Consider the following 27088-nt stretch of genomic DNA (forward strand, 5'->3'; position numbering starts at 1 on the left):
AATAGACCCTTATTTTAAATTATATTTATTAATTAGTATATATTAAAAAATTTATCTTCTTCCTTATTTCACAATAGAAAATGCTAGTTGTGCAATATTAATCAGCCTTTAATCAAATTTAAATAATATTTAATTATTTTTTTAGTGTAGTATGTTCCTATTTTGTAGATACATATCTATAATTAGATTTTAGTTTAAATTTAAATTTTAAAACCCACCCACTTCATTAGTGGTTACGGTGACTTTGCTTTACTTTCGTAACTTCACGTAACAGATACAATTTTTTAAATTCCTTATTCTATGGGACGTTCACACGTATTAGTGAATCCCAAACCAAAAAGGACACTGCCAGCTGAATTCTCCATCTCGTCTTCATTGGTGAAGACTATCACCACCTTGCAGCTGAAGCACTCTCTCATTTTGCATTCGTAAAAGGTATCATTATTTTTCACACATGTATTTATGTAATTTGTTAAGAAATATCATGTTCAATATTTTTAATTATATTTTAATTTAAACATAAAAACACTCTGCTGATTTAATTGGAACAAGGTTAATCTTATTTAATTTTATTAATAAAGTTGTTGCAAATAAAGTACTTTCTACGTAAGTAATTTGAGCAAAGAAGCAAAAAAAAATCTGGAGTTTAAGAAAGAAGATGTAGTTGATATGGTCATAAAAATTCTGTTGTTATTTATCAATTATAATACATATGATAGTATGATATTTTATTCAAAATATTTTTAAAACACATCCAAAATTAGGCTAACTTTAAATATTTAAATTTAAACGTTAATAATACAATTAATCTTTTGATTTTTTATTCGATCAAATGAATATAATATTTATTATTTAAATTTTTAGTTGAATTTTTTTCGATACTTATTAGTTTTTAAAATTATTATAATCAACAATTAATTTAAAATTGTGTTGTTATTTTTCGATTATAACACATCATAGATTTTTACGATTTTAGATGTGTTTTAAAATATTTTGTATATAATATCATACTATTAGATGTGTTATCATTGAAAAGTAACGAAAAATCCAACCAATAATTTAAATAATAAATATTAGATGCATTTTATTGAATCAAAAATCAAAAGATTAATTGTATTATGTACGTTTTTATTTAAAAACTAAAATTTAACAATTTTGAAAACGTTTATATCTAAAAACTAGATTTTTATCATTTTAGATGTGTTTTAAGAATATTTTGTATATAATATCATACTATTAGATGTGTTATAATTGAAAAATAAAAACACAATTTTTTATGACTATACCAACTACATCTTCTCTTATAAACTCTAGATTACTTTTTGCTTTTTTACTCAAACTAATTAAGTACACGTCCTGAATCGTAATAATCCACGCTAATTACTTGTACAAGTTCTTATCTCTATTCTCATCCCAACAAATAGATGTATTTCTTTTAATTTCAGTGTAACCAGCCCATGCAACCAACCCAGCAAGCTAATTGACTATGAAAGTTATGCAACAAAAATAATATCTTTCGATCATTAACACACTACTAAATAGAACTTAATCATAATTTCCTTGCACCCGTCAGAGTTAATCCATTCTAAAAAGTAAAAAACCTTTAGAATTTTAAAAGTTAAATTTTAAATTTTGAGTAATTTGAATTTTAGATGTGTATTTAAATTATAAAATATTATTATATTAAATATATTAAATTTAAAACAGAAATTTAAGATTTAAATTTTAAATGTTAGTTTGATTTAATTTGAATTTTAAATATAAATTTAATTCTTAAAGACAGTAAATCTATTTATAATTCTTAGATGTGTTAGTTTTATTTTTTTTAAATTACTGTAAGAAAAGGCTGAAAATTGTACCATATTTAAAGGATACTTAGTTGAACCGTTTCACAATTAAGATGGTGGCGTCAAAGTCATACACTTTAAATATTTTGGTAATATTTATTTTTATTTTTAAATTAAAAAAATATTTAAAATAAAAAAATATTATTTTAATTTTAGTAATTTTTTAAGATAATATAATCATCACTATAGAAAATTAACTAAAATTAGCTAACTTTTTTTAAGGTTTATAATTTATTAGAGTATAAATTTAAGTTTTTGTGATTTAAAATCTAAAATTTAAGATAAACAAAATAATTTTAAAAAAATTAATTATTAATATTAGCCGAAAAAAAATAAATTCTCTAACATTACTCTCATATATATATATATATATATATATATATATATATATATAGTAAAGTATCAGTTATATTCTATTTTATGATAATAATAACATAATAAGCTTTAATGAGCACATAAGAAATTGTTTATATTGTATATCACAAATTACTATTCATAAAAAAATGACAAGAAAAATACTACTGATATATATATATATATATATATATATATATCCGAAATAATCTAATCTTCCAAATTTTATTCAAGTCTTTACTCTTTTCGGCTAATTTGTGACTTCAGTTGACATTGAAGAAGATGTTACACACAAGCAAAACTTTTATTACACACAAGCAAATATAACAATGGACTAACCACTAACTACTAATTATGATTGAAATTCTCTGTTTTGAGTTTTTATTAGTCACAAAAATGACATTTTCAACTAGTAGTTGAACTTTCAGTTCTCTTAGCATTTCATAGTTTACATTAGTGTCCTTAACTGTATGTACTACTCATTCATGAATAATTAGCACTTTCTTTTGTTTTGGCAGATACAGAGAGTCCATTTTCAAATGAAGTGTTAATATATTTTTTTCTTTTTTCGTTTTTTTTTTTCCAATTAGATTACTTTACTTTATTGTATAGCTATGTAGCATATGTCCTTTCCAATAAGTGAGCATATTAAGTTGCATGATGGACCAAGATTATTTAATTTTAGTGCATGATATAATGATAAAGATTTGGTTTGTATTATCAAGGTGTAAGAAGGTGTAAGGTCAAAGAATACCAAGCAATGGATTATTACAAAACGTGTCAAGGTTGAAATACTTCCATGCATGTATAGGTGCCACAATTGATACCTTCAGCTATGAAATTCTTGTTGATACTAGAGACACATAAGATATACTTCTTGTGTTTCTTAAGCTATGACATTCTTGCTGATATTAGTGCTAGAATACTTTACCTCAAATTGAATGATGATGGTAATGATGCTCCTTTGGGCCTTGAATTCCAAAAAGCAGTATGATGTAGTCTCGGGTTATCTGGTTGCTTATAGTTTCTCACATGTCCCAGTTGATCAACTTCTTGAAACTATGCAAAATCCAAATATTTGAAGAAGAATTTGGAGGCTGAAAATACCATCAAACATAAAAAATTTTCTATGGAGAGCGGTGCGCAAAAAGTTACCTGTATATTACCCGGTAATAGCTAGTTGGCCCTAGGTGGCATATACAGATTAGGCATTTTCACTTTTTTTTGTCTGGATTACTTATCTAGTGAAGCACTAGTTTATGGCTTGCTAATGGTTCATATTTTTTATTGTGTTTGTGAGATTTGTCAAGGACAAGAAGTATGTAGATTCATTCCGTACTAAAAAGTCCTGGAAAATTAGAATACTACTTTAAATTTTGTAGTTAGATTTTTGTTCTATTAAGGTTCTAAAACCATCTTCAGTAGGGAATTCATCCTAATCCTTATTTATGGCCCACCTGTCATAAAAAATAACTCCACATCAGCTTTTGCGTCATAAACAGTAAATAGAAACTCAAAGCATCTCTCTCTTTTCCATTAGGAGGAACTCACTTTGGTCTCTATTGTGGTCTTACTTAATTAATTAATTAAAATACTTAAAATTAATGTAATTAATTTTTTTAATAATATTATTTAAATTTATAAATTTAAAAATAATTCACTATTACAAAATATTAATATTAAATAAATTCATTTATAACAATAATACACAATAAATAATTTGGGATTACACTAATTTATAGTTTTGTGTTTACAATTGCTAATTTTAATAATGTCGTTAGCATTTTAAATTTTAAAAATAAAAATAACTAACCCAACTAAAAATTATTTTGTAAGGTGTAAAAATTAAATTTATTTTTTAATATAAATAAATTTAATTAATTATAATTTAATATAATAATATAAATAATATTTAATATTAATTATGATATAAATAATTAATATAAATTATTAATTAAATAAAAAATTTAATTATTTAATATAATTATTTAATTATTTTAAATTTTTATATTATTGTTTTTTGTTATAATAACTTATCAAGTGACAAGTTATTAATGATTAATTTGAGTTCCTGTTTAAAGAATTCTCCCACCTTAAAATCCGTGCCAAAACTCATTCCTTCTCCCTTCCAACGATGCCTTCTTGCTTTTGTTAAAAATAGGGTCTCAAGATCCTACTTATTGGAATTGCTCTAAGCAACCGTGATATTAGGTATTTTATAATTTTTACTGATAATTTTAATAAAAATATACGAGTGTATTTCCTAAAATAAAAAACTAGAAGCATCACATGATCCCTTCAATACTTTTAAAGTATTTGCTGAAAAATAAAATCACTGTAAAATCAAAATTCTTAAAATAAATAGAGAGACATAATATTTTGATTGTTCATATTACTTTAAACAATATAAAATTTAATATCAACTAACAATTAAATATACTTTGAAATACGGAAAAGTTTTGCATTCATGTATTTTTTACATAGTTGTTAACCAAGTAATTTCCTCCACGCGCGTCTTTCACCCCTCACTCGTTTGTCATACACGCGTTACATATAACGTGCTGCAACCTAAATCTTCTTCTCTGCTCGCGTTCTTCGTTATTGATCTGCATTGTCTTTGTCGTTCTTCTCTGGTCACGTTCATCTTCTCATTTTCTTATTTTGATCTGGTTACGTTGCATTTATCTTCTTCCTATTCTTCTTCGTTTTCTTCTTCGATTTGCACTTCTGAATCGAAACAATAAATGACTCAACTTCAAATCAGTTGAATGGAGAGCGATTTGGATTACTTTTCTAAAACGAAGTAAACTGACAAAGTTTGGATTATTCAATTTTGAATCGAATTGAATGGAATGCAATTGCTAATTTGAATTGAATTAAATGGATGGAGGTGTACTGAATTGAATTGAATTAAATTGATAATATGTAAATTGTAGGTAGAATTATTTGAATTTGATTTTATATAATGGATTATGTTTCGTTCACTCAATACTATACAATTATTTCACCATGAGTACTGTGTTCGGTTCATTCTGCAGAAAGCTGTTTGAATTTAATTTTATATAATGGATTATGTTTCGTTCACTTAGTACTATACAATTGTTTCACCATGAGTACTGTGTTCGGTTCATTCTGTAGAAAGCTGTTTGAATTTGATTTTATATAATGGATTATGTTTTGTTCACTCAGTACTATACAATTGTTTCACCATGAGTACTGTGTTCGGTTCATTCTGCACTATTCAAAACTCTGCTTCCTTACCTTCTACTGCTTCTTCACAAGAAAGAAGGAGGAAAAGACAAAAAAAAAATACAGCAGCAACAACAGCAAAAGAATGACGATAAAGAGAAAATACGTGAAGAAGAAGGAACGCGAAAAATGAGGAGAAAGGGGAGGAAGGCGAAGAAGAAGACGCTCCATGCGTAAACGAGCGTGAGAAGAAGAAGAAGAAGAGAAGAAGAAGAAGAAGAAGCATGATGGAGAAGAGAAGAAGAAGAGAAGAAGCGTCCGGTAAGAGCGATTTCGTGTGTGTTGGACGCGTGTATTTCACGTTTCATTTAATGGTATTGGATTTTTTTAGTGTTGGGCCAACTTGGTTACATGGTTATATGAATGTGTAGCATCCCTATTTTAAATAAATAGAGTTGTTAAAGAAAAATAGAATCATCGTAGATATGCTAAGATGCATGCTCAAATTAAAAAAAAAATGTCTAAATAAAAAATTTTGAACAGAAATAATTACAATTAAATATACTTTTTTAATAGGTGTCTAACAAAAAGTGTTCATGATAAAATTCTAAAAATAATTTGGAGCGAAAAGCGAAAAACATATTTTTATTTGGTTATTAAAAATATTCATAAAAAATATATAAATTGTATAATCAAGAATAAAAAAAAAATCACAAGTAGAAATGTGATATTTGACGAGAAAAATATGTTGAAGTAAAATGAAAAAATAGAAAACAACTAATTATAATTTAAATACTTATGATGAATATTTGGTTTTGTGTTTGAGGTAATTAAAGCTCTATATATCATATTGAAACCCTAAATATCTATATGTAAAGATTTAAAAGATATCTTAACAACTCAATTCACCTTTCTTAAGTTATCATTTAAGCAATTAAGCCATTTTTTCTCACTATCATTACACGTGGAATTCCACATTGATATTACATTTTCAATGTTCCTTAAGACATATAGCTTTTAACATCTTTGTAAGTTAAGTAATATGTAATATTCAACAATTTAGAGTACAATAAATAATATTAGTTCCTACATAAAATAAAATAGCATTATTAAATAATGATTACTTTTAAAAGGTTGTTGAACTAAAGAGTCACTTAAACCTAATCAAAATAATAAAATATAAAAAGTGTTAGGACCAACGAATTTTGTGATTTGTAATTATTAATTAGTCATCATTAATGTTTTTAATAGTATGAGATTTTATCTAATAGTGTAAGATTACTCATTTTTTTTTTGTGAGAAAGTCTAGAGGACCATCAATCTTATTAAAATTTGGCCAGCACTTAACCATCAAAAGTAAAATGAGTAATCTTCTACCATTGGATATAATCTTCCACCGTTAAACACACTTATGATGGCTAATTGATAGCTATATATCACAATTTCTGCTGGCCCCTAGCACTCCTCTTACTACAATACTCTCTCCAATGAGATTTTTGGTTTTGTTTATAATAGTAACTTCAACTCTTGAAAAATTTTAAGGGCAACCTATTTACAGAATATGTTGTATATAATAACCAAAGAAAAATTTAAGCATGTATAAAACTTGGTATACTGTGAAATCAATAGAAAGCCCCATGGCTAGGAATGGTGCGACACATGTACCAACAATGTTGATAATTATTGTTTGTTTTGCTATTATTGTTGAATTTCACGGCACTGTTTTTAAACAATTTTGGACTCTGCCTTATTATGTAGCAGCTGAAAATCTAAAAGAATGTTATAAAAAGTGTACGATACTTTATCAGAACAACTCAAAAGAAAAAGAGCAATGCAAAGAAAGATGTCGTGCTAAGTACCTGCAAATTTCTGGTAAAGTATATCTAGGTTTTTGTTAATTTATTTTAGATTCTTTAAGTTCATGTTATCTTATTTATATATATATATTTGATGGGATACATTTCCATTCTTTTATATATGATTGTTGAGAGATTAGTAAATTATCTAGAAAGTATCTAAAATATATATTTATAATAAAAAAATACAAAAATCAAAGAAAAATTTAAGAAATTAAAATCATGATGTTTAATGTAATCATTATAATATATGAAATCAATAATTTAAAAGACTATTTGAATTTTATTTTTTTATTGGACTAATGTTATGTTTGGTTTGTGCTTTATAATTATTCAAGCTAGGAAGCACTGTAGTTCAACTATTAGTGGAGAAGTTATGAGCTCCATATATTTTCCATTAATTGTATGTATTCTAAGGTAAATTATATTAATAAATTATTTTGAGAGTTTAAATAATTTATTCATGTAATTTATCCTACATTTTAAAATCAGAAATAATAGATAGACATTAAAATTTATTATTTTTTACTATTATTTTTAGTCTTCAACCTAATTTTTTTAGTCTAATAATCCAATAATATATTTTAATTTATACTTTTGAACATTAATAACTAAAAGTGATGGCCAAAAACAATAAATTCTGATAACCATTTAGCATTCTTTATTTAAGACCCCATTTGTTTATTATAAGTTTGTCCAAGTTGAAATTTAAACAAATAACCTTCCAACAAATGAAAAGATAACTACTTTGATTCTCTTCTTCACTAATTATAGTTTAACAAGTATTTTGCAGTGTTGATCCTCTTCTTCTAATTGTGAGCTTCATAATTTTTTATTTTCATAAAAAATATTTGGTAGTAATTTAATAATATTTAAAAAATAATTAAAATTATAAGGAAAGAACTTAACATTTTGTAGTGTAAATCATAATTATAAAAATTCTGCCAGACCTATTGGTTCAACAAAAAATCAGCAACCTACCTTGGTGGTCAGACTTGATCAACTATTATACCTAATATATAATAAGCTCAATCAAACTAATTGGTTCACATCGAACCGGTTTTAAATCACTCATCAAACTAGACATTGACCCGCTTGTCCATTAACCTTGCAAACTAAGGCAAATTTTGAAATAATTCCAAAACTTCAATTGATAGTGTTAAATCCATTGACCATAGGCCTTGGTGTCATACCTCCCCATCACTTGACTCTTTGCCAAGTAATCTTTCATATTTTTAAGCCTTAATAATTATACATAATAGATGAAATACTAGTTTATTTTTTATAACTATGGTAAATAGCTTTTGATGATTTTAATCTAACTTTGATATTCTAGTTAACTTTTCTAGGGTGGTTGTGGATGGCTAAATTTTCGAGATAATGACTTATAACATAATAAGATCTGAAACTTGGCAGGGTGTAAATATTAAAGAGAAATTAGTATGTTTTTAAAATATTGACAATTATAATTTACGAAAGAAAATACAAGAAAGTAGTCCAATGATTAATATGACTCGCGTTTTTTTAGATTTTGATAGACCAAACTAGCTTGTTTAGTATACTTGTAGAGGCAAAAATTTGAACCTATATGGGAATTGGTATAACCTACATGTCAAATTAAACATGTTACAAACTTAATAACATTGTTTTGTAACACGTGTAAGGCTGGTAATGAGTGGCACAGAGTAGGATTTAGGCTCAATAATAATTAGGAAAAGTCTAGGGATTAACAACTTTATCAAATTTTGGCCAGTATGTAACCAACAAAAAAAAAGTAAGCCATTGGATGAAATTTTACACCAATCTCACGCCATTAAAAGCATCATTAATGACTATTTGATGGCTACAAGTCACAAAAGTTGCTACTCCCTATCACTCCTCTAATAATTATACTTGCTTATTGAAAATCATTCTAAAATCCTATTCGCATTCTAGAGTCCTATACCCAATTTTATCGATAAAATAAAAAATAGATAATATTTAATCGTAAATTATTTAATAAACATATTAATAATATAAAAATTACCAAATTAAATTTATATTAAAATTAAAAATAACAAAATCATAATTAAATATATGTTAAAATTACAAATGACATAAACATCAATTTATCATCAAGTTTTTTTAAAATTAATAACATATAATAATAAAATAATTGACTGAGTGATTCGAAAAAATTGTACAAAGCAAAAGAGATGTGTTCCATCCCACAATTTATTCTATATGTATAATATTTTTACAAATTACACTAATATATTAGAAGGTTCGGATAGGTCTAGTAGAATTAGACCTAAACTTTAACTACTCTATCTAACCTTTAACCGGCTCCACCTACAATCCTACTTGAATGGGTTGGATTGAAATGAATTTACGTAGATATAATTAGTGTTGCCAATCCTAAACACATCATCTATTATTAGGTCATTTTATTTTGTCACATGTTAAGTAAGATTGTATTTGATTTATGTATGGGTGAAGACATAAATATAAATACATAAATATTGAAAATATAGACATAATGAAACACAAGATTATCATTTTGTTTAGTAATTATGCACAAAACAGAATAATAAATTACAAATATCAATATTATCCTTATCACGAAAAAAAAAATTACCACCACCACCACTATCGCTTCTTTCTTCGTCACCATCACCAACATTTTACCATAATTTACAATAGAGAAATACTATCACTCACTTTGACCAACATTTTTTATTATGTCATTCTTCATCAATACAAATCAAACAAAAAAATATCATTAAAAAATAAAATAAAATAATTTTTTTTTATCCAAAATTCAACCAGATTTATTATATTCATCAGATCTAGACTTACATGCCTCTGAAAAAAAAAGATTTGAAAGGTAGAAATAGAGGTGAAGCTCCTTCATTGTACAAATTCACCTTTTTTGAATTATGGGAAAAATTTTAAAGAATGAAGAAGATGAAAAGTGACAAGTAGTGGAAATAAGGAAAAGAGAGGTGGCACTGAGGAGGGTTAGAGAAGAGACAAAGGAAAGAGAAAAGATAGATGCAGGCAAAGATAAGAAAGAGAGAGAAAAAAAAGTTGTGAAAGGATAAAAATTGGAATTATAAAATTTAATTAATAATAGAAGTGAAAAAATTTATGTCTTAATTTTTGTATTTTAATGTCTCAATAAATTAGTAGTACACAAATTTTATATATTTGTATACTATTATGTACTACTGTGATTTTTCTTATTTTATGTTTTTGAAAATTAAACATAGAACATGAGTGTGTCATTGTGTCTCATAATTTAGTGGATACACTCACTAAACAAATAATACCTAATGTCACATGTTATCCCTCCATTAATAGAATTAAGATAGAAAATGTTTTAGAGATTAAGGTGAATCATGATTGTTTCTTATAAAGAATGTATTGCTATTTCAAACTGATCACAACCAAAATAACGCAAATTTGTACCCACAAGTACTAAATTGAGCATTAACAGCATAATAATATGGTAAAATTTTTAAAGTTTGTATAAAACTTGACCTAGCATAAACTTGTGTGTAGTAAAACAAAGAATATATAATTAAGAATGATGTCACACATACTTTAGTGAAGGTTTTCAATGATTTAGAGGAGATTAAATCTAAGACCACTTTTTAAGTTTTTAAAATTTGTCCCCAAAACAGATTTAAAAACATGTTACAGCTAAGTCTAATATAACAATTGTGCGAGAGACAAATTATTTTTATCTCATAATGAACGTAGTAAAATAGAGCAAATAACAGAAGTTTGTACCATCATATATCCTGATTCAGTCACTTAGTGTAATATGACCTACATCTAGTTTAGGAGTGACAATGGATACGGTAGGATAAGGTTTGGACCAAACTCTAACTCTACCCATTCTCAACTCGTGGGTATCCGACCCTACCCATTCTCAATCTATGGGTATCCGACCTTACTTGTGGGTTACCAAAAAGATGCAACATTATTATATTATCTGATGAGCATGCAAATTAAAAATTTAACACAAACAACACAATTATCTCACAAATAACACAATCATCCCATAAACAACATAAAATATCAAATGTTCAATTCTACATAAAAGTCTTTACTAAAATTAATAACAAACACAAATAAAATCATTGTAAGTTCATGAGCATTCCATTTGCAACAACAATACCATCACTAGTCTATAACATTAGATACAACATCATCATCATTTATAGTTTGATAATCAAATATTTCACCTATAAATCAATATTTATTAATCAATCTATATATAAATTTAGCATTAATATAAACAAATAAAAAAGTTAAACCATAAATAATCTCTTTGATGATATGCTGCCTATAACCAGTTTTGATTACACATAAGAGTTTTCATGGTATCTTCATGAAGATTACCACGATGAGGAGCAATTACTCGACCACTCGTGCTAAAAGAAGACTCAAAAACAACTGTAGACACAGGGATGACAAATATATCTCTCACAAATCTTTGAAGGGTTGGAAACCTAGCCCCATTCACTTTTCACTAAGCTAAAATATCAAAGTCGACACTCAAAGGATGAACATCTTCCTCTATATAATAATCAAATTTAGTCTTCACAAATAAACTATTTTCCCTCCTCGTTTGTTTGATACAACTGATAAGCAGCATTATTATCTTACTTTGCATTCATCTGTAGCTCTTATGTAAAATTCTCAAATGCATTACTTGAATTAGATGCATTTTGTTGGTATCCATGAAGCAAGTCATAGTATATGAGTGAACATTCTTTTCATGATAAAACATGTTAGCATAGAATTCTCTAACCAGGTCAGGCTACATTGGTTTCTAATATTGAAAAGGTGATTCCAATAAAAAAAAACTCCATATTAGCAATCAAATCGAATCCTTTTATAGCTAAAGTAAAAGAGGACAGTTTACTACTATAACCCTATAAAACTCATAGTTCATGCTTGAAGAAAAATGAAGTGGATCTTATGAAGCACAGACATAGACAAGGACATAATAGATGACACGATACAGAACACAGCGACACACCAATTCTAAAAAATTGTCGAACATAAGGGCACATGTATATAAATGATATATATTTATTAATATTAAATTAATAACTATTTTAAAAAATAACCGTATGATATGTATTTCTTTCTAAAGTATATAGGTATTCAAAAGATAAAATCCTAAACTCTTATGTTTTAATAGAGTTAGTAAGTTTTGTACATCACATGCACATACAAAAATTATCTAAAGTCATACTATTTCTCCATTATATATGGTTGATATCTTTATCATTAGAAAAAATTACTTTGTTCAACTCCAGTTCATCAAGAGAAAGGTGAGCAACTCTAAAAATACAATTTTCTTCATCAATTGGTGGAAACTCATCTTCAGCAATATCCCACATCATAGTTTTTTTTTCATTGTATTGTGGAGTTTTTCTTAAAAGAAGATGAAGAGTAGTGTGGACAAATACTAAATTTTCTAACTTTAGGCTTCACATTGTTTCTTTTTAGTGAATATATAAAGAAACAAGTGCTCCAATTTCTTTCACAACAAGAACATGAAGATAGTTGCCCAAGTAGCCTAAGATCAATTGGTTGAAAAAAATTTTGCTTTATCACGATGAATTAGCCACCAAAATTTTGGATTGACTATGCCTCTATCACTCAAGGAGTCATAATCATCAAAGACCCCTCTACCATAAAAAAAAGTTTGCAAATTCAATGTTTATATTCTCCTCATCAAGGATCCTCTCTTCTTTATTAAGAAAACACATCTTCAAGTATTTAACTCTCTCATTAATGATCTTAATATCTTGATGAGGAGAAATTTGTGTATGGTCTTTTCTAAACCATTGGTGGCTATAATACCTATATAATTAGTGGTTGAGAAAAAATAGTAGTAATTCAATTATCTTTACTTAATACTTATAAATAGAAGATATAAATTATAAATGTAAAGGGTTACCTTGGATTCCATGAATGTGCTAAACGATGAAGGGGTGTACTATTTTTTGTTTATTTTAAATTAATATTGAGTGCACAACATTATAGAAGGATGATGACTCTTGTTCCTCCTTTCTTTCATATAAATATATATAACACTTTTCACTTTTTTGATTATTGAATCCCACATCTCATGAACCAAATGAAGAGTAGGTGCATCCGTGTCTATACTTCTTAAAATATCATAAATAGAATTTGTGAAAGCAAGAACATAATCAATTTTTTGCCACCAATTTTCACTCAATTTTTTTTATAACAAACTCAACTTTGCCAACATTATCTTCCTTGTACGAAGACCACTTCTCACTTATAACCGAGTTCTTGCTTTAACAACCTAAACCTTTTGAGCATTACAATGGTGGAGGCAAATCGAGTTGGAGAAACATTAAGCAACTTCAATATATTAAATTCATTGAATATAGATAACCTCATATATATGATTATTAACAATGAAGTTTTTTATAAAAGATGCATCTTCATCAATTTGAGTAATCCATAAGCATCCTTCATAAATAAAATTGTTCTTCTCTGTATTCTTAGCTGCACAAATATCTTTTAAAACAAAGTTGATAATATGAACAATATAAGGAGTCCAATAAATAGATAAAAATTCAGCTTCAATTAATAAACCAGTTGTTTTACAAACCGGTGCATTGTTAGTCGTAATCTGCACTATATATATTTGAGAGATGAAATTCTCTGATCACATCTGTTATTTGCTTTGCAATATAATTCTTATCCTTGATCTCATATGAAAAATCTACAACTTTCAAAAACATAGGCCCACTTTCAGTCACAGTCATAAAATTAAGAAGAGGTCTCATTTGAGGATCACTCTATCCATCACTTACAATGCTCACTCCCTCTTCACTCCATGAATTTTTGGTAGGTTCTAATATTCTTTTCACATGTTGCTTTTCTTTCTCAAGCAAAGTTGTCCTCAATTTATTATAACTAAGAGGAATATAACCATCAATATAATTATTGACAGCATAAGAAAAAACTTTGATAAAATAAGAATTCTTTGCTGGATGAAAAGGTAATTCAAATAAAAAAATATTCTAGTAATATGTAAATCTGGAGTCTCCCTTGTATTCATATTAGAAGCATTCACTAAAGGCCTAATAGCCTTTCTTTTTCTTGAATCAAGTTCACTTACATTAGATAAAGATAAAAGAGGAATTGACTTAAGCTTTTTACTTTCATGCAACAATGTACCTTCACTATTAAGTTTTTTTTAATTTTTCAAGCTTTGTTGATGTAACTTTTGTACAAAATCTAATTTCGTTTTCTAAAATTTTTAATAAATATGTTTAGTCTAATGTAAGAACCACTGAATAAAACCTTGCAAAATCTACATTAAAACTCAAGATTTTCATCACTTTCAATCTTATATTTCTTTATTACAAATTTTCATAGAGGCTTACCTACACTTTCTTCAAAATCATTTTGAACATTCTCTAAACTCATCTATCACAATTCTACAATAATTTAAGAACAAAAATTACTTTTGCACAATCTAATTCCTTTTGTATGAAATAACAACCACTGAACAATGTAATCACTAGTTAAATGTGAAATATTAGAATTGATAATCACTATCCAAATTTACATCTGAAATTCAATTTTTTTCTGATAGTTTTAGAACTCACTAAGATCCCAAAAAGAAAAATGAGAGCAAACCACAAACAACAAATTAAAACAAAGCCAAAGCAGACTAATACAACAACCAAACATATAACAACTATAATATTATAAACCTTACAGGAATTAATACATCTAGGATCACCATCAAAGCCTTTAATTATCATGAGCAAGGTAACCTACTAAACAATAGCTTACTTTTTTACAGCTAAAAGGAATTAGTAGATTAGGTTCTTGAACAATGATAATTAAGCATCTGTGTGGATGGAACCAAAGAGAAGTATAGAACAAAATAGTACCAAAGAAAAGTAAAGAGCAAATAAGAGGTACAGAACCAAAAATTGAATGACAGAAAAAGAAGTATCCTCTCTTACTTGAAATAAAGGAGGAAAACAGCGACCAGAGGGGCGATGAACATGATAGCAAGCACGGGAGTAACAACAACGAGCACAGTGGAGGTGGTAGCAGTGAAGAAAATATGTTGAGATTGAGCGACTGGAACACTTTGGAGCGTGTACAATGACGAAAACGGGGGACAAACACTCGTACGGCGGCGACAACCAAAGATGGCGGCAGTGACAAAGAGAGAGTGAGACTGTGAGAGTAAGGGGGTGTGACAGTAGGGGATGGGTGGAAGAAGAAAAGTTATGGTTTTTACTACTTTTAAAAGAATTTTACTCATGTAAAATTTGGGGGAGTTCACTTTTGGGTCGTGTCTGCCGTGTCATGTCAGGGTTGTGTCTATGCATCGTGTTCATAAGGTGTCCAACACGCCGACACAATAATTTAGAGATGTGTCTGTGCTTGTGGATCATAGTTAGAGTGAGGGAGTTTAGCGAAGTGAGATTTTAAAGTAATAGGGTCGAAATCATCAAGTTTCTCTACAGAGTGAACAATGGAGTGAGGGTTACCTCTTTTCGAAATCATCAAGTTTCTCTACAGAGTGAAGAGGAGGAGAGATTGGTGGTTCTTCCTCTATCATAGGATGCTTCCCTTTGGCAACACTAGGACGAGATGGTTTTGCTGCCTGAGACGCTCCCGTCGATCGAGGTGTAGTAGTTTTGGTTTGTGCCATAAGTTCAAGATCAAGAGGAGATGGAGATAAAGAGTGAGTGAATGTGAATATGAGTGTAAGCAGGCTGAGAAGGGGTTAGTTTTCGAAGATATTCAGGGATATTCGGGTGCATTTAAATGAATACTCATCTTTTTATAGTAGTTTTCTTTCTCATCTTATTAAAAAACAAAAAGATATTTTAGTTTTCAATAAGATATTTTGGGGATGGGGAGCAGGGGAAGGTCCCTGTCCTGATAGATACCTATTGCCATCCTTAACCATAAGCCATAATTAGATGTACTAAGAACGTATTTAATGATTCTTTTTACAGCTGAAAGATGAAACTCCTTTTGTTGTGATTGAAATTTAAAACAAATTCTAACACTTTGTACAATGTCCGGTCTACAAGAAGTAAGATACATAAGAGAATCAATCAATCCTTTATATCTAGTTTCATCCGCATCTTTTTTATTTTCATCCTTGTCCAACCTTAAGTTTGAGTACATTGGAGTTCTCATGATCATGGGATTTGATTTTTTCAACCCAAATTTTTTAACCAATTCTTTGACATATTTTTCTTGGCACACACTTGATAAATGTCAGGGCTGAGTATCAATTTTGATAAATCGAATCTGATCTCGGTAAACTGTGAGCAAGGATGGATTCATCAGGCGTGTGGCCTACTGGGGTGCCAGCAAGCTGTTTTACCTGTTAGATACCTCGGGATTTCTTTAGGAGCAAATATCCGTTTGGTGAAGACTTGGAAACCAATCATAGAGAAGGTGGAACAGAAGCTAAGCTTATGGAAAGCAAAGGTCCTAAATAAAGCAGGTAAACTTGTCTTCATCAAATCGGTACTAAATAGCCTACCCATATATTACCTGAGTTTGTACAAGATGCCCAAGGCGGTGGCTGATAAGCTGATTGCATTACAAAGGAGCTTTATGTGTGGTGCAAGGAGGATGGTAACTGTGGTATACCTTTGGTCAAGTGGGAGCTGGTCCAGGCTCCGAAAAAGGCTGGGGGTTTGGGGGTTGGGGATGCAGTGCTTCGAAACACAGCATTCTTGTTTAAGTGGTGGTGGCGGTTTTCAAAGGAGAAGTGCCCACTGTGGAAGAAGATTGTTTGTTCGTGCAACAAGTTGAACCCGAATGTAATGTTAGCAAATCAACCTTTACCGATAAGAGGAGGACCCTGAAAAGACATATGTCAGTTGAATATGAACGACCAACATGTTCGAGAAAAAATGGTTAGTGGCCTGGCGATGGAAGTTGGTAATGGGAGCTTGTCTTTCATACCAAATTCTAGGAGTTTGTCTCAAACCATAAAGAACTTTTGAAAGTTAAAACTTGATTTGAAAATTCTACATTTTCAAACTTGGAAGGTTGAACCACATATACTTCTCCGCCTATGATGTCATTCAAGAATACATATTTTACATCCATTTAAAATAACTTAAACCCTTGGTGAGCGGCATAGACAAGTAGTAGTTTTATGACTTCCATCTTAGTAATCGATGCAAATAACTCATCAAAATCAATTTCCTCTTCTTGATCATAACTTCGAACCACAAGTCTTGTCTTATTTCTAGCTATGCTACCACTATTTTTCAACTTGTTTTAAAAAATTCACTTGATTCCAGTCATTTTCTTTCCATTAGAATCAAATACAAATGTCCATATATTGTTTTCTCAAATTGTTACAGTCCCTCTTCCATAGCCTTCACCCATAAGGAATTGCCAAATACTTCCATATTTTTATGTTCAATTTGAGAAATTAAAATCATGTTATTTTATTCAATTATTTTTTTTAAGAAGATCTAGTTATGACACTTTGTGATAGATCTCCAATAATAAAATCTTTTAAATAGTTCTTTAAAAGTTTCCATTCTCTAGTTCTGCATAAGAAACACTAATATTGGATTGTGTTTTTGTCACTCAATATTTAATATAAACCTACACACAATACATTTTATCAAATAAATACTTAGGGTTTTAAATTCAACTAAATATAATATGTTTGTGATCGTCAAACTGAATTATTATTTTCTAAGCTCAACACTTACTAATCTTGATGATTGGAGTGTTAATTAGTTATTTATTTTATCGAATTGCATTCCTAATATCCTTTCACTCCATCTTAATATATGTTAGTATGTTACAGATAATCCTCTAAAGTTATGTATACTTGAGTGCAAGAAACGCCATCCAAGCCCAATGCCGTTTCAGAAATGCAGAAAGAAATGTTATGAGACATTCCGGCAAAATCCTGGTAATCACTTTGAGCTTATATTATCTTATATGAATCTAAAATAGTTCCTGACAATTATTTCGAAAGACAACAAAGTCTTTAACAAAAAAAACTCAACTCGACTCCTGACAATTATTTTAAAAGGACAACGAGGTTTCTGTACCAAAAAAAGTCAATGTTGTTTTTTTTTGCGCAAAGGCTAACCAATCCCAAAAAAAATATCAAAAACTGGATTGGATTTTTTTTTTTTGAGAGCCTCGTTGTCCTTTCGAAATAATTATCAGAGGTCGGATGGAATATTCACTCTAAACTTTTACTGTTTTTATTTTCATGAGATAAATGAATATCAAAAAACTATTTAAATAATTCATTTATAGTACACCCCGTATAACTGAAATTGAATATATTAAATAAGTACTTTGAAATAAGTACTTCAAAAGCATAATCTAACATAAATTTATGATATTAGTACAAAATATAGGACTAATGACTTGTGATAATAAATAGCGAATTTAATTATTTTATTGATATCTATAGTTTTATCAAATTTATAATTAAGTTTTTATATTTTTTTTAATTAAATTTTTATATTATTTTTGATGTTGTAATTAAATTCTTTCTAATATAAAAATTATTAGAGTTAACTAAATAATTTTGTATAAATTAAAGATATTTATAATTAAAAATTTAATTAGATCTTTGATCACATATTTTTTTAAAAAATTATTTTATTAATTTTAATATTTTTACATAAAAATAATATAATTACAAAATTAAAAAGTATAAAAATATAATTAAAAAAATATAAAAATTTAATTAAAAATTTAATAAAATTATAAAAATTAACAAAATAATTAAACTTAAATAGTGTGACACAAGCACAAGTAGTGTTGATGATTTTAGTGGTTATCTGATTTTTTTCCGTTGTTGAATTTCATGGTACTATTACTAAAATAACCTTAGGCTCATCTTGTTATATTGCAGATGATGCTCGGAGGGATTGTGTCTATAGATGCATGGTAATATTTGGGAATGATAAGATAATGTTCGAAGAATGCAAAAAGGGATGCTATGATACATTTCCGCCAACACTGAAATAAGTAAATATGTTATACTGTATTTTTTTTTTTTTAAATTTGTGACGAGTCTTTCTCGGTTTATATTTTCTTTTGCGAATATTTGATGAGTAAGAGATTAATGAATTATTAAGAAAGTATGGACGGTGAACTAATAACCATCACATAAGAGTCAATATTTTTCAATAGTTGATTTCATTAAAAGATTTGTTTGATATGAGCTTAGTCGAAAAAAGTAAAAAAAACATTAAACACTTGAAAGTTGAAACAGATTATGAATTGAAATTGATTTGCAATGTTGATTATGTGGGCATTTAATGCTTTGATTATGATATTTTGTGGTCATCATATGCGTCAATTATCATGAGTCTTACATTTTAATTGTAATTTCTATGAAGCAATTTACTTTGGCTGCGCTACATAAATAAAAGAGTTCATCTATCATGTATCTTAAAGGTATAGATTAAAATTATAAATTAAATTTTTTTTTTATAAAAAATACAAAAAGTTTAATTTTTAATATATTTATTTTGTAACTATTAAATAAAAAATTTAAATTTTTTTATTAATAATAAACTTATCATATGTCTTAAGAGCACATACTATAACTAAACTCTAAATAAAAATACATAATTAATAACACTTACACTTATAAAAAAATATAAATTACTCTCTTAATTTAATTGACACAATTAATCTTATATTTTAATCCTAAAAAAATTTTAAATCACCTTAAAATATTTTATAAAAAATAAAAACATCTTAATTTTGATTAGTCTCTATTTATTAAAAATAAAAAAATTTCAAAATTAGTAGTGTGTGACCTATAAAATAAAATAATAAATAATAAATTAACACTAATTCATTGATTATAGATATTATGTGTTTAAAATTATAGATGTTATACGTATAAAATTATGTTAAATTAAAAAATTTAACAACTTCATTCTATTATACAACTCGTATTTTACATATAGACTATTATAAAATAAAAAAATAAAATATAAACAAAAATTAAGAAATATATTTTTAAAAGTAATTATTAACTCATTATATTAAAATCAATAAATAAATGAATGTTAAATAAAAATTATTAAAATAATCAAAATCATCACCTATTAATACACATATAAAATAATTTAAAATATACAATATATAAGACACATAGTTTAAAATTTGTAATATTAATTGTATAAATTTGTTAATTGTGGATATTATACTAATGAAATTATGAATGTTATGAGCACAGAATTATAAATATTATTAATATAAAAGTATAAATGTTATATGTACCTAATTACAGATATTATTATGTGTATTAACTTATAAATATTATGAGTAAATTTGTAAATTGAATAAATTAATTTAAATATTTGTTATTCTTTTTTTAAATTTAATTATGATAAAATTTAAAAATATATATGATATTAAAAAATCAAATTAAAATAAATCATTCCACTTTAAAAAACATGAAACAAATTTTCAAATTATCGAGGAGGATGACTTAAAAATTATATGATGATTTAAATGTACAATGCCCTTAAAAATTGGATTAAAATAATTTAAAATTATAATTTATTGGTGCACATGTGAAATCATTTGAAATATACAATAATATATAATTTAAAATTGAGTAATATTAATTATAAAAATCTGTTAATTATAGAAATTATGCGTATGAATTTATGAATATTACATAATAAATAAAAAATTTACTTTTATTATTATAATATAAATTAAATGTTATAATATCAATTATATGTATTTATTTAATAAAAATATAAATTAATAAATGTATATGATTATAATATGCTATTTAATATATGCAATTAATATTTTTATATACAATAAATATTACAGTAAAAAAAATAAAGCACATAAAAAGATAATAGATAAACATTACTCATTTCATAAAGTTAAGAACAGAAAATTTTGGCTATTTTTAATTCCCAAACTTTTTCGATAAAGTAATCTGAAATGGACTTTACTACAAGCTAAGTGTTTATTAAGGATCTATTCCAGTTAAAATTTAATTTAAATGTTGTTCTAATGGGAAAAAAATTTTGAGCACTTTGACAACATTGCAAAGCAATTCCTAGTGCTGGTTTTGAATGCATATAGCTCTCATATTTAAGAACTTACTTCTGTATCATGTGTTTCAGATATGTTTTAGGTTCTCATCGTATCTAATTCGAAAATTTTTTATAATAAAAAAATATTAATAAAAAATTCTGACTATTTTTATTTAGAGTAAAGTATCATTTATTCCCAACGTTTAAGGTAAGTCTCAAACCTGTTCCTAACATTTTAAACGTTCTATTTGTATCCCAAACATTTCTAAATCGAGTCAATGTTGTCCTACCGTCCAAATTACTAAAATTTTGTTAACGGCGTTGCATACGTGGAGGTTAGTATACACGGTGGCAGGGCGTTTGTTGTTACCGTTATTGAATTAAAAAGAAAAGAAAAAATAAATAGATAAATGTGAAAATAGGGTCCTCTTCAAAACCGTAATTTCAAAATCGTCTTCTTCTTGCTGCTGCAGCTTCTCTGAAGCTCGATTTCCTCTACTTGAAAAAAGATGGAGTATGAAGCATGCCAATCTAAAGCGACGCAAAGCAGCAAGCTGGCGACACGAAATAGAAACCAAGCACGTCAAAGGAGGATAACTTGCTACTGGGCGGAGGTTCTAGGGTTGCGTTAACTTTAGGGTGAGGTTTAGCCATATGTTTATTTGTTGTTGAGTTATATGTTTTGACAATCTGTGGGTGTGACTCGGTTGTCTGATGTTTGGTCTAGATTGAAGAAGAATGCGGCTATTTTGTATGGGCAGAACCAGAGGAAGATCCTCCACAAGTTTCAAGGTTAAGAATGAAGGTCATAAATTTGAAGGGCAAATTGAATAAGGTTGAGTTCAGGTTCATGGTTGCAGTGGGAGTTGCTTTAGTTGGATGGACAGTTGTACTAATATTGGTTTGTGAAAAAACAACCACCACCAAATTTGGAAGACTTTTACTACAATGATATTGCTGGAGATGATGAGATTTAGGAGAAAATGATTAGATCCCTAACTTGTGCTCTGTATTTTGGCTTAGAAATAGCAGTGATGTTGAACTGATTGGTGTTTTATTGAACTCAATGAAATTGTAATGAAATGATATTTTGTTGAATTAAGTTTGATGAAAGGCTAGATTGTGCAGCTGCAATGTTGTTTTATTGAACTCATCTGAATTGTGAAAATGAATTGAATGAAATGCAGTGTTATATTTTGCATCCTATTTAAATCAAGCAAGTCATGAGCATAACAACAATCAGAACTCTAACATATTACTTAATCATTAACCATAACATTGTCATTGGCTACAACCACAACAGATTCACAGCAAAATAATAAAACAAGAGCTACACATTTTGCTCCACAATAACGGTCTGAGATAACAAACTATAGTCTTTAAACTAGTTTTCACACATTATAATGATACTAAAGAGAAGTCTTTTACTTCCAAATAACATAAAACGGCACACATCGTAATCATCACATCTTTTTCCATGCTTTGGGAGGTGTCCTAGCCATGAACTTGAGTTGGGATATGCTGACGTGCTTCGATGGGCTTGGCAGCACCCTGAGATTGTTGTGCTTGGCAGCACCCTTGAGTTGTTGTCCAGAATTATTGTTGTATGGGGTCAACTTAACCTTCTTTGAAGTAGCCTGCGATTGTTGGGAACTCACATCATTGGCAAATGATTTTCTCTTTGGCCTTGACGTTGTGGTCTTCTTTGAAGCAGCTTGTGATTGCTTAGAAGCCTGACTAGAGATAGTACTAGAGATAATGCTAGAGATAGTGCTAGAGATGATTCTTGAAGCTCTTCTTGTAGATCCAGGAACTTTGTTTGCCTAGTTAACAGCCACAATACCACATTATAATCTTTGAATGCAATTCATAAAAATGAAGCCCGAACCAGAAAAAAACCAAGCAAAGTACTCACTGACGCAGTTGCAGCTACTTTGCGCTTATTTGGACACGTCCGTTTGTTGTGACCTCTAGCAAAACAATAAGAGCACTTCTGATTCTGCCCTTCGCGAGATACTCCTCTCCTAGTTGGGTTCTCATCTGCAGCTTTATTCCGTTTCAGTTTAGGCCTTCCAATGAGTTTTCTGTAGATTGGTGGCAAAACGTCATCAAATTGTGTCTTCTCTCACCCTTTGTAAAATGCCGTTAACGAAATTTTAGTAATTTGGACGGTAGGACAACATTGACTCGATTTAAAAACGTTTGGGATACAAATAATACGTTTGAAACGTTAGGGGCAGGTTTGAGACTTACCCCAAACGTTGGGGACATAAATAATACTTTACTCTTTTATTTATTTTCCTATCATCACCGTATCTACTTCTACTATCTCCGACACAATAGTAAAACAACGATAACGAAACCTTATTCCATTGAACGGAGTTATGTATGATGCAATAACAACTAACTAAAACCAAATGTAGTAAAATCTTATGCAATAACTCCTAAATAATTTTGGCAAATACAATATTTGATAGGGTGACAATAGTATGTGGAGCGGTAGGTACCTCACCTACCTCTACCTGTTTAAGGTGGGTAATTAGTTGATCAGGTGCAAGCCATCCTCATAGATGACGCCTGACTAGTCTTTTTTTTAATATTTAGAGAAAACAAATCGATTCTTGACATTTTTATTTGTGGATATTTAAATTTTTAAGGATTTAAAAATATATTTAACTTTTTAACCTTTTTAAAATCTGGACATATCGATTTATGATTCTAATTTGTCTAATTAAAAACTCTCTATGTATCCGTATCAACCAAGTCAGTACAATAGGAGTCACGTTTGATTTTTCCGTTGAATCTGACAGAACCAAGTGAAAATGAGGAATCGATATGTCCAAATTTTAAAAAGGTCAAAGACTTAAATGTATTTTCAAATCCTCGAGTACTTAAATGTCAATGACCTATTTATCCTTTTCTCTTATTTTTATTAGTGTTTATTTTTATGCTTAAAATATGTACATTTTTATAGATTAATTGTTGTTTTTAACTAAAATATGTACATTTTAAAATTTAATTTTATTTGCGGTTATGAGGACATATAAGAGCTAAACGGATCTATACAAATCAAAATAAAATGTGATAAAATCGGATAGGATAAAAATATACATCTATTTTTTTTTTCGTAAAAAAATTTCGAGGACATCATCGATTTGATGGAGCACGTGTAGAATCTCACCCAGAGCCTTTACCAACAAGCTCAGTAGCTACAACAGTCTAAAGAGAGGTATAACGAGATCCTCATACACGTGTCAAACACAGATTTTATCAGGTTGGAGCTTAAACATGAGCTGGAGCAAATTCAGCAGATGCGCCCTGGTGGCAAAGGTGTTGCTGGAGGGGCACCAATATCACCGCCTAGACCGCCGCCTTAGTAGGACCAGTGGAATGGCGACGACGACTATCAGTATCCGTAGTGATTAAGGTTTTGTTCTGCTCTATTTGATTGTATCTTATTTATTTGACTTATTATTTTATATGTACACTTAATATTTAATAAAATTCTTATTTAATTTATATTATTTAGAATTTGACTATTAATTGTGTATTGAATTTAGGTTTAATTACTCTGTTGGTCCTTATAGTTTCACCAAATTTTTAATTAGGTCCCTATACTTTTTTTCCATTCAATTGGGTCCCTACACTACTTTTAATTTTGTAATTACGTCCTTTTCATGTTAAAAATGTTAAAATTAACATAATATTTTTACCACAATGCATGCGGTCAAAGATTTAATTAAGTTTTTAATTATAAATACCTTCAATTTGCGAATAAATATTCAGTTAACTCTAATATTTTTTACACTAGGAAGGACTTAATTACAAAATTATAGTAGTGTAGGGATCCAATTGAAAGGAAAAAAAGTATAGGGACCTAATTAAAAATTTGGTGAAACTATAAGGACCAACAGAGTAATTAAACCTTGAATTTATCATTGGATTTATCGGTGAAAAAATCCGACGATAAATGGCGCGAAATAATATAGTGTGGCACCAAAATTACTGGCAAAAAATTTTCCCCAGTAGCCAAATATATTTTGGGTCAAAGAATCCGTTGCAGAATCCACCAATAATTACCGTCAAATTCACGAGGATTATATCATCGGAATTTTTTTAACGGTAAATTTGAAAAATCTGACAATAATAGTTTATTGGGCAGATTATTTTTGTTATTCCGCCAATAAACTCGACGATATTCAGTGTTTTTCTTGTAGTGCATCATTTATTTTTTGAAAATAAAAAAGGTAAAATGCATTAGTAGAGAAATCTCACAATGGTTCTCATGAATAACGATAAACTCGATGATACTTACCTTGGATTTGCAAGTAGTTTGCAAAACTCAAGCTCATGTATTTGATTCTAACTCTGACAGAAGTTGGAGACTTCAACTAATAAGCAAAAATGGAGGCAGATGAAGCGTCGAAACAATGTTGTTGACTGTGGTTCTAGCTACAGTGGAGAAACCAAGTTTTTCCTCTCATCAGATCCACCAATATCCCTAACACCACTCTTGTTCTCACCTTCCAGAACCATGTCTTCTTCTCGTCCTCTGCCGCCACCTCTACAGAAACAAACGCAGAATGGACGTCTGATGACCTTTAGGTCTTGTAGTGACGTGTAGTGTTGGGTAGATTAATATCTTCAATGAGGGCTCTGATATGGCTGCTTTGTGGATGATCACTAATAGAGGTGCAGAATTGAATGGAGCTTGATGTTGATGGCGTCGGAGGACGAGGTGATAGAGGCATCCTAGGTGTGGACGGCGTGGATGGCGAGGGAGGAGAAGGAGTAGAGGGTGAGGAGGTGGGAAGAGGGAGAGGAGATGGTGGTTGCAATTAGATTAGGTATAATTTGGGGAGGGGGGTTTAAATGATGCCATATCATTACTCAGTATACCATCTACCCATTTTTCATTTGCAACCTTAGCCAATTTCGTTGATGGAGAGATCCTTCTTTACGTATGAGCACTTTTGTAATGTTTTTAAATTTATTAAGGATATTTTTATTAACAAAATTTGAGGATATTTTTGTTAGCGTAAAAAATTTTTGGAGGCGTTTTTGTGGTTAACCCTTTTGAGGTTTTCTACTTAACCAAACCAAATTACATACGAAAGAGCAAAATTTTTTATCCAACCGATAATCTGATTCAATTTTTAGAATTATGATTGGTTGTCAGTTGAAGTCGTACTTCAGAGATGAATTGTTTGCTCGTATTCGATTTTGAGGTTATTTAAGATTTTCTCAAGTTCTTATTTCACCTAATTTACTTATATTATTTATAAAAAAATTTCTTAGTACATTAAACACTTGAGTAAACATAGATAACAATTAATTAAATTATTAATTTATATAATGCTAGGTTACCAATATTTTTAAACCAGCATCAGCCAACTTTTTACAAATTAGAATTTATATTAAATTATAGATCCTAAATCATAAACCCATCATTTTAGACCTTAAATTATAAACTCTTAAATAAAGTTCGTCTAATGTTGACTTACTAAAAATTGATTATCTAAATTTTTCTATTAAATTGTATTTAAATTCCTTAATAATTAAAACTCAATTTAAGGTACTGTAGGATTAACCTTTTTACTTGTCTGAAATAAGTTGATGATGCATTTCCAATTTAGAAACAACTACATAAACTACAATTAGATCAATGACAAATAATTTAAATTCAAGTATAATGAAAATATAATATTGTTTACAAATCTATAACAAACAATATCAGAAAGAATGA

General features: G+C 28.5%; 1 protein-coding gene, 1 long non-coding RNA gene and 1 pseudogene across 2 annotated transcripts; 1 reads left to right on the top strand and 2 right to left on the bottom strand.

The window, feature by feature from the left end:
* Positions 1-13549: 13549 nt before the first annotated feature.
* LOC148570125 (uncharacterized) lies at positions 13550-14716 on the bottom strand (annotated as a pseudogene).
* Positions 14717-16540: 1824 nt separating this feature from the next.
* On the top strand, positions 16541-22294 carry LOC148570126 (uncharacterized). Its single transcript, XM_088506855.1, has 3 exons — positions 16541-16798; positions 16903-17097; positions 22070-22294. Exons 1-3 carry the CDS (start codon positions 16541-16543, stop codon positions 22292-22294), a joined length of 678 nt encoding a protein of 225 aa, XP_088362981.1.
* A 413-nt stretch (positions 22295-22707) lies between these two features.
* LOC148570127 (uncharacterized) lies at positions 22708-26262 on the bottom strand. Its single transcript, XR_015907653.1, has 3 exons — positions 25658-26262; positions 23258-23426; positions 22708-23165 (listed from the first exon to the last, which is right to left on the bottom strand). It is a non-coding gene; the product is annotated as an uncharacterized LOC148570127 (long non-coding RNA).
* Between the last annotated feature and the right edge of the window lie 826 nt (positions 26263-27088).

Source organism: Arachis ipaensis, chromosome B3 (assembly GCF_059453495.1).
Source record: "Arachis ipaensis isolate K30076 ecotype BB chromosome B3, ASM5945349v1, whole genome shotgun sequence".
Lineage (NCBI taxonomy): Eukaryota > Viridiplantae > Streptophyta > Magnoliopsida > Fabales > Fabaceae > Arachis > Arachis ipaensis.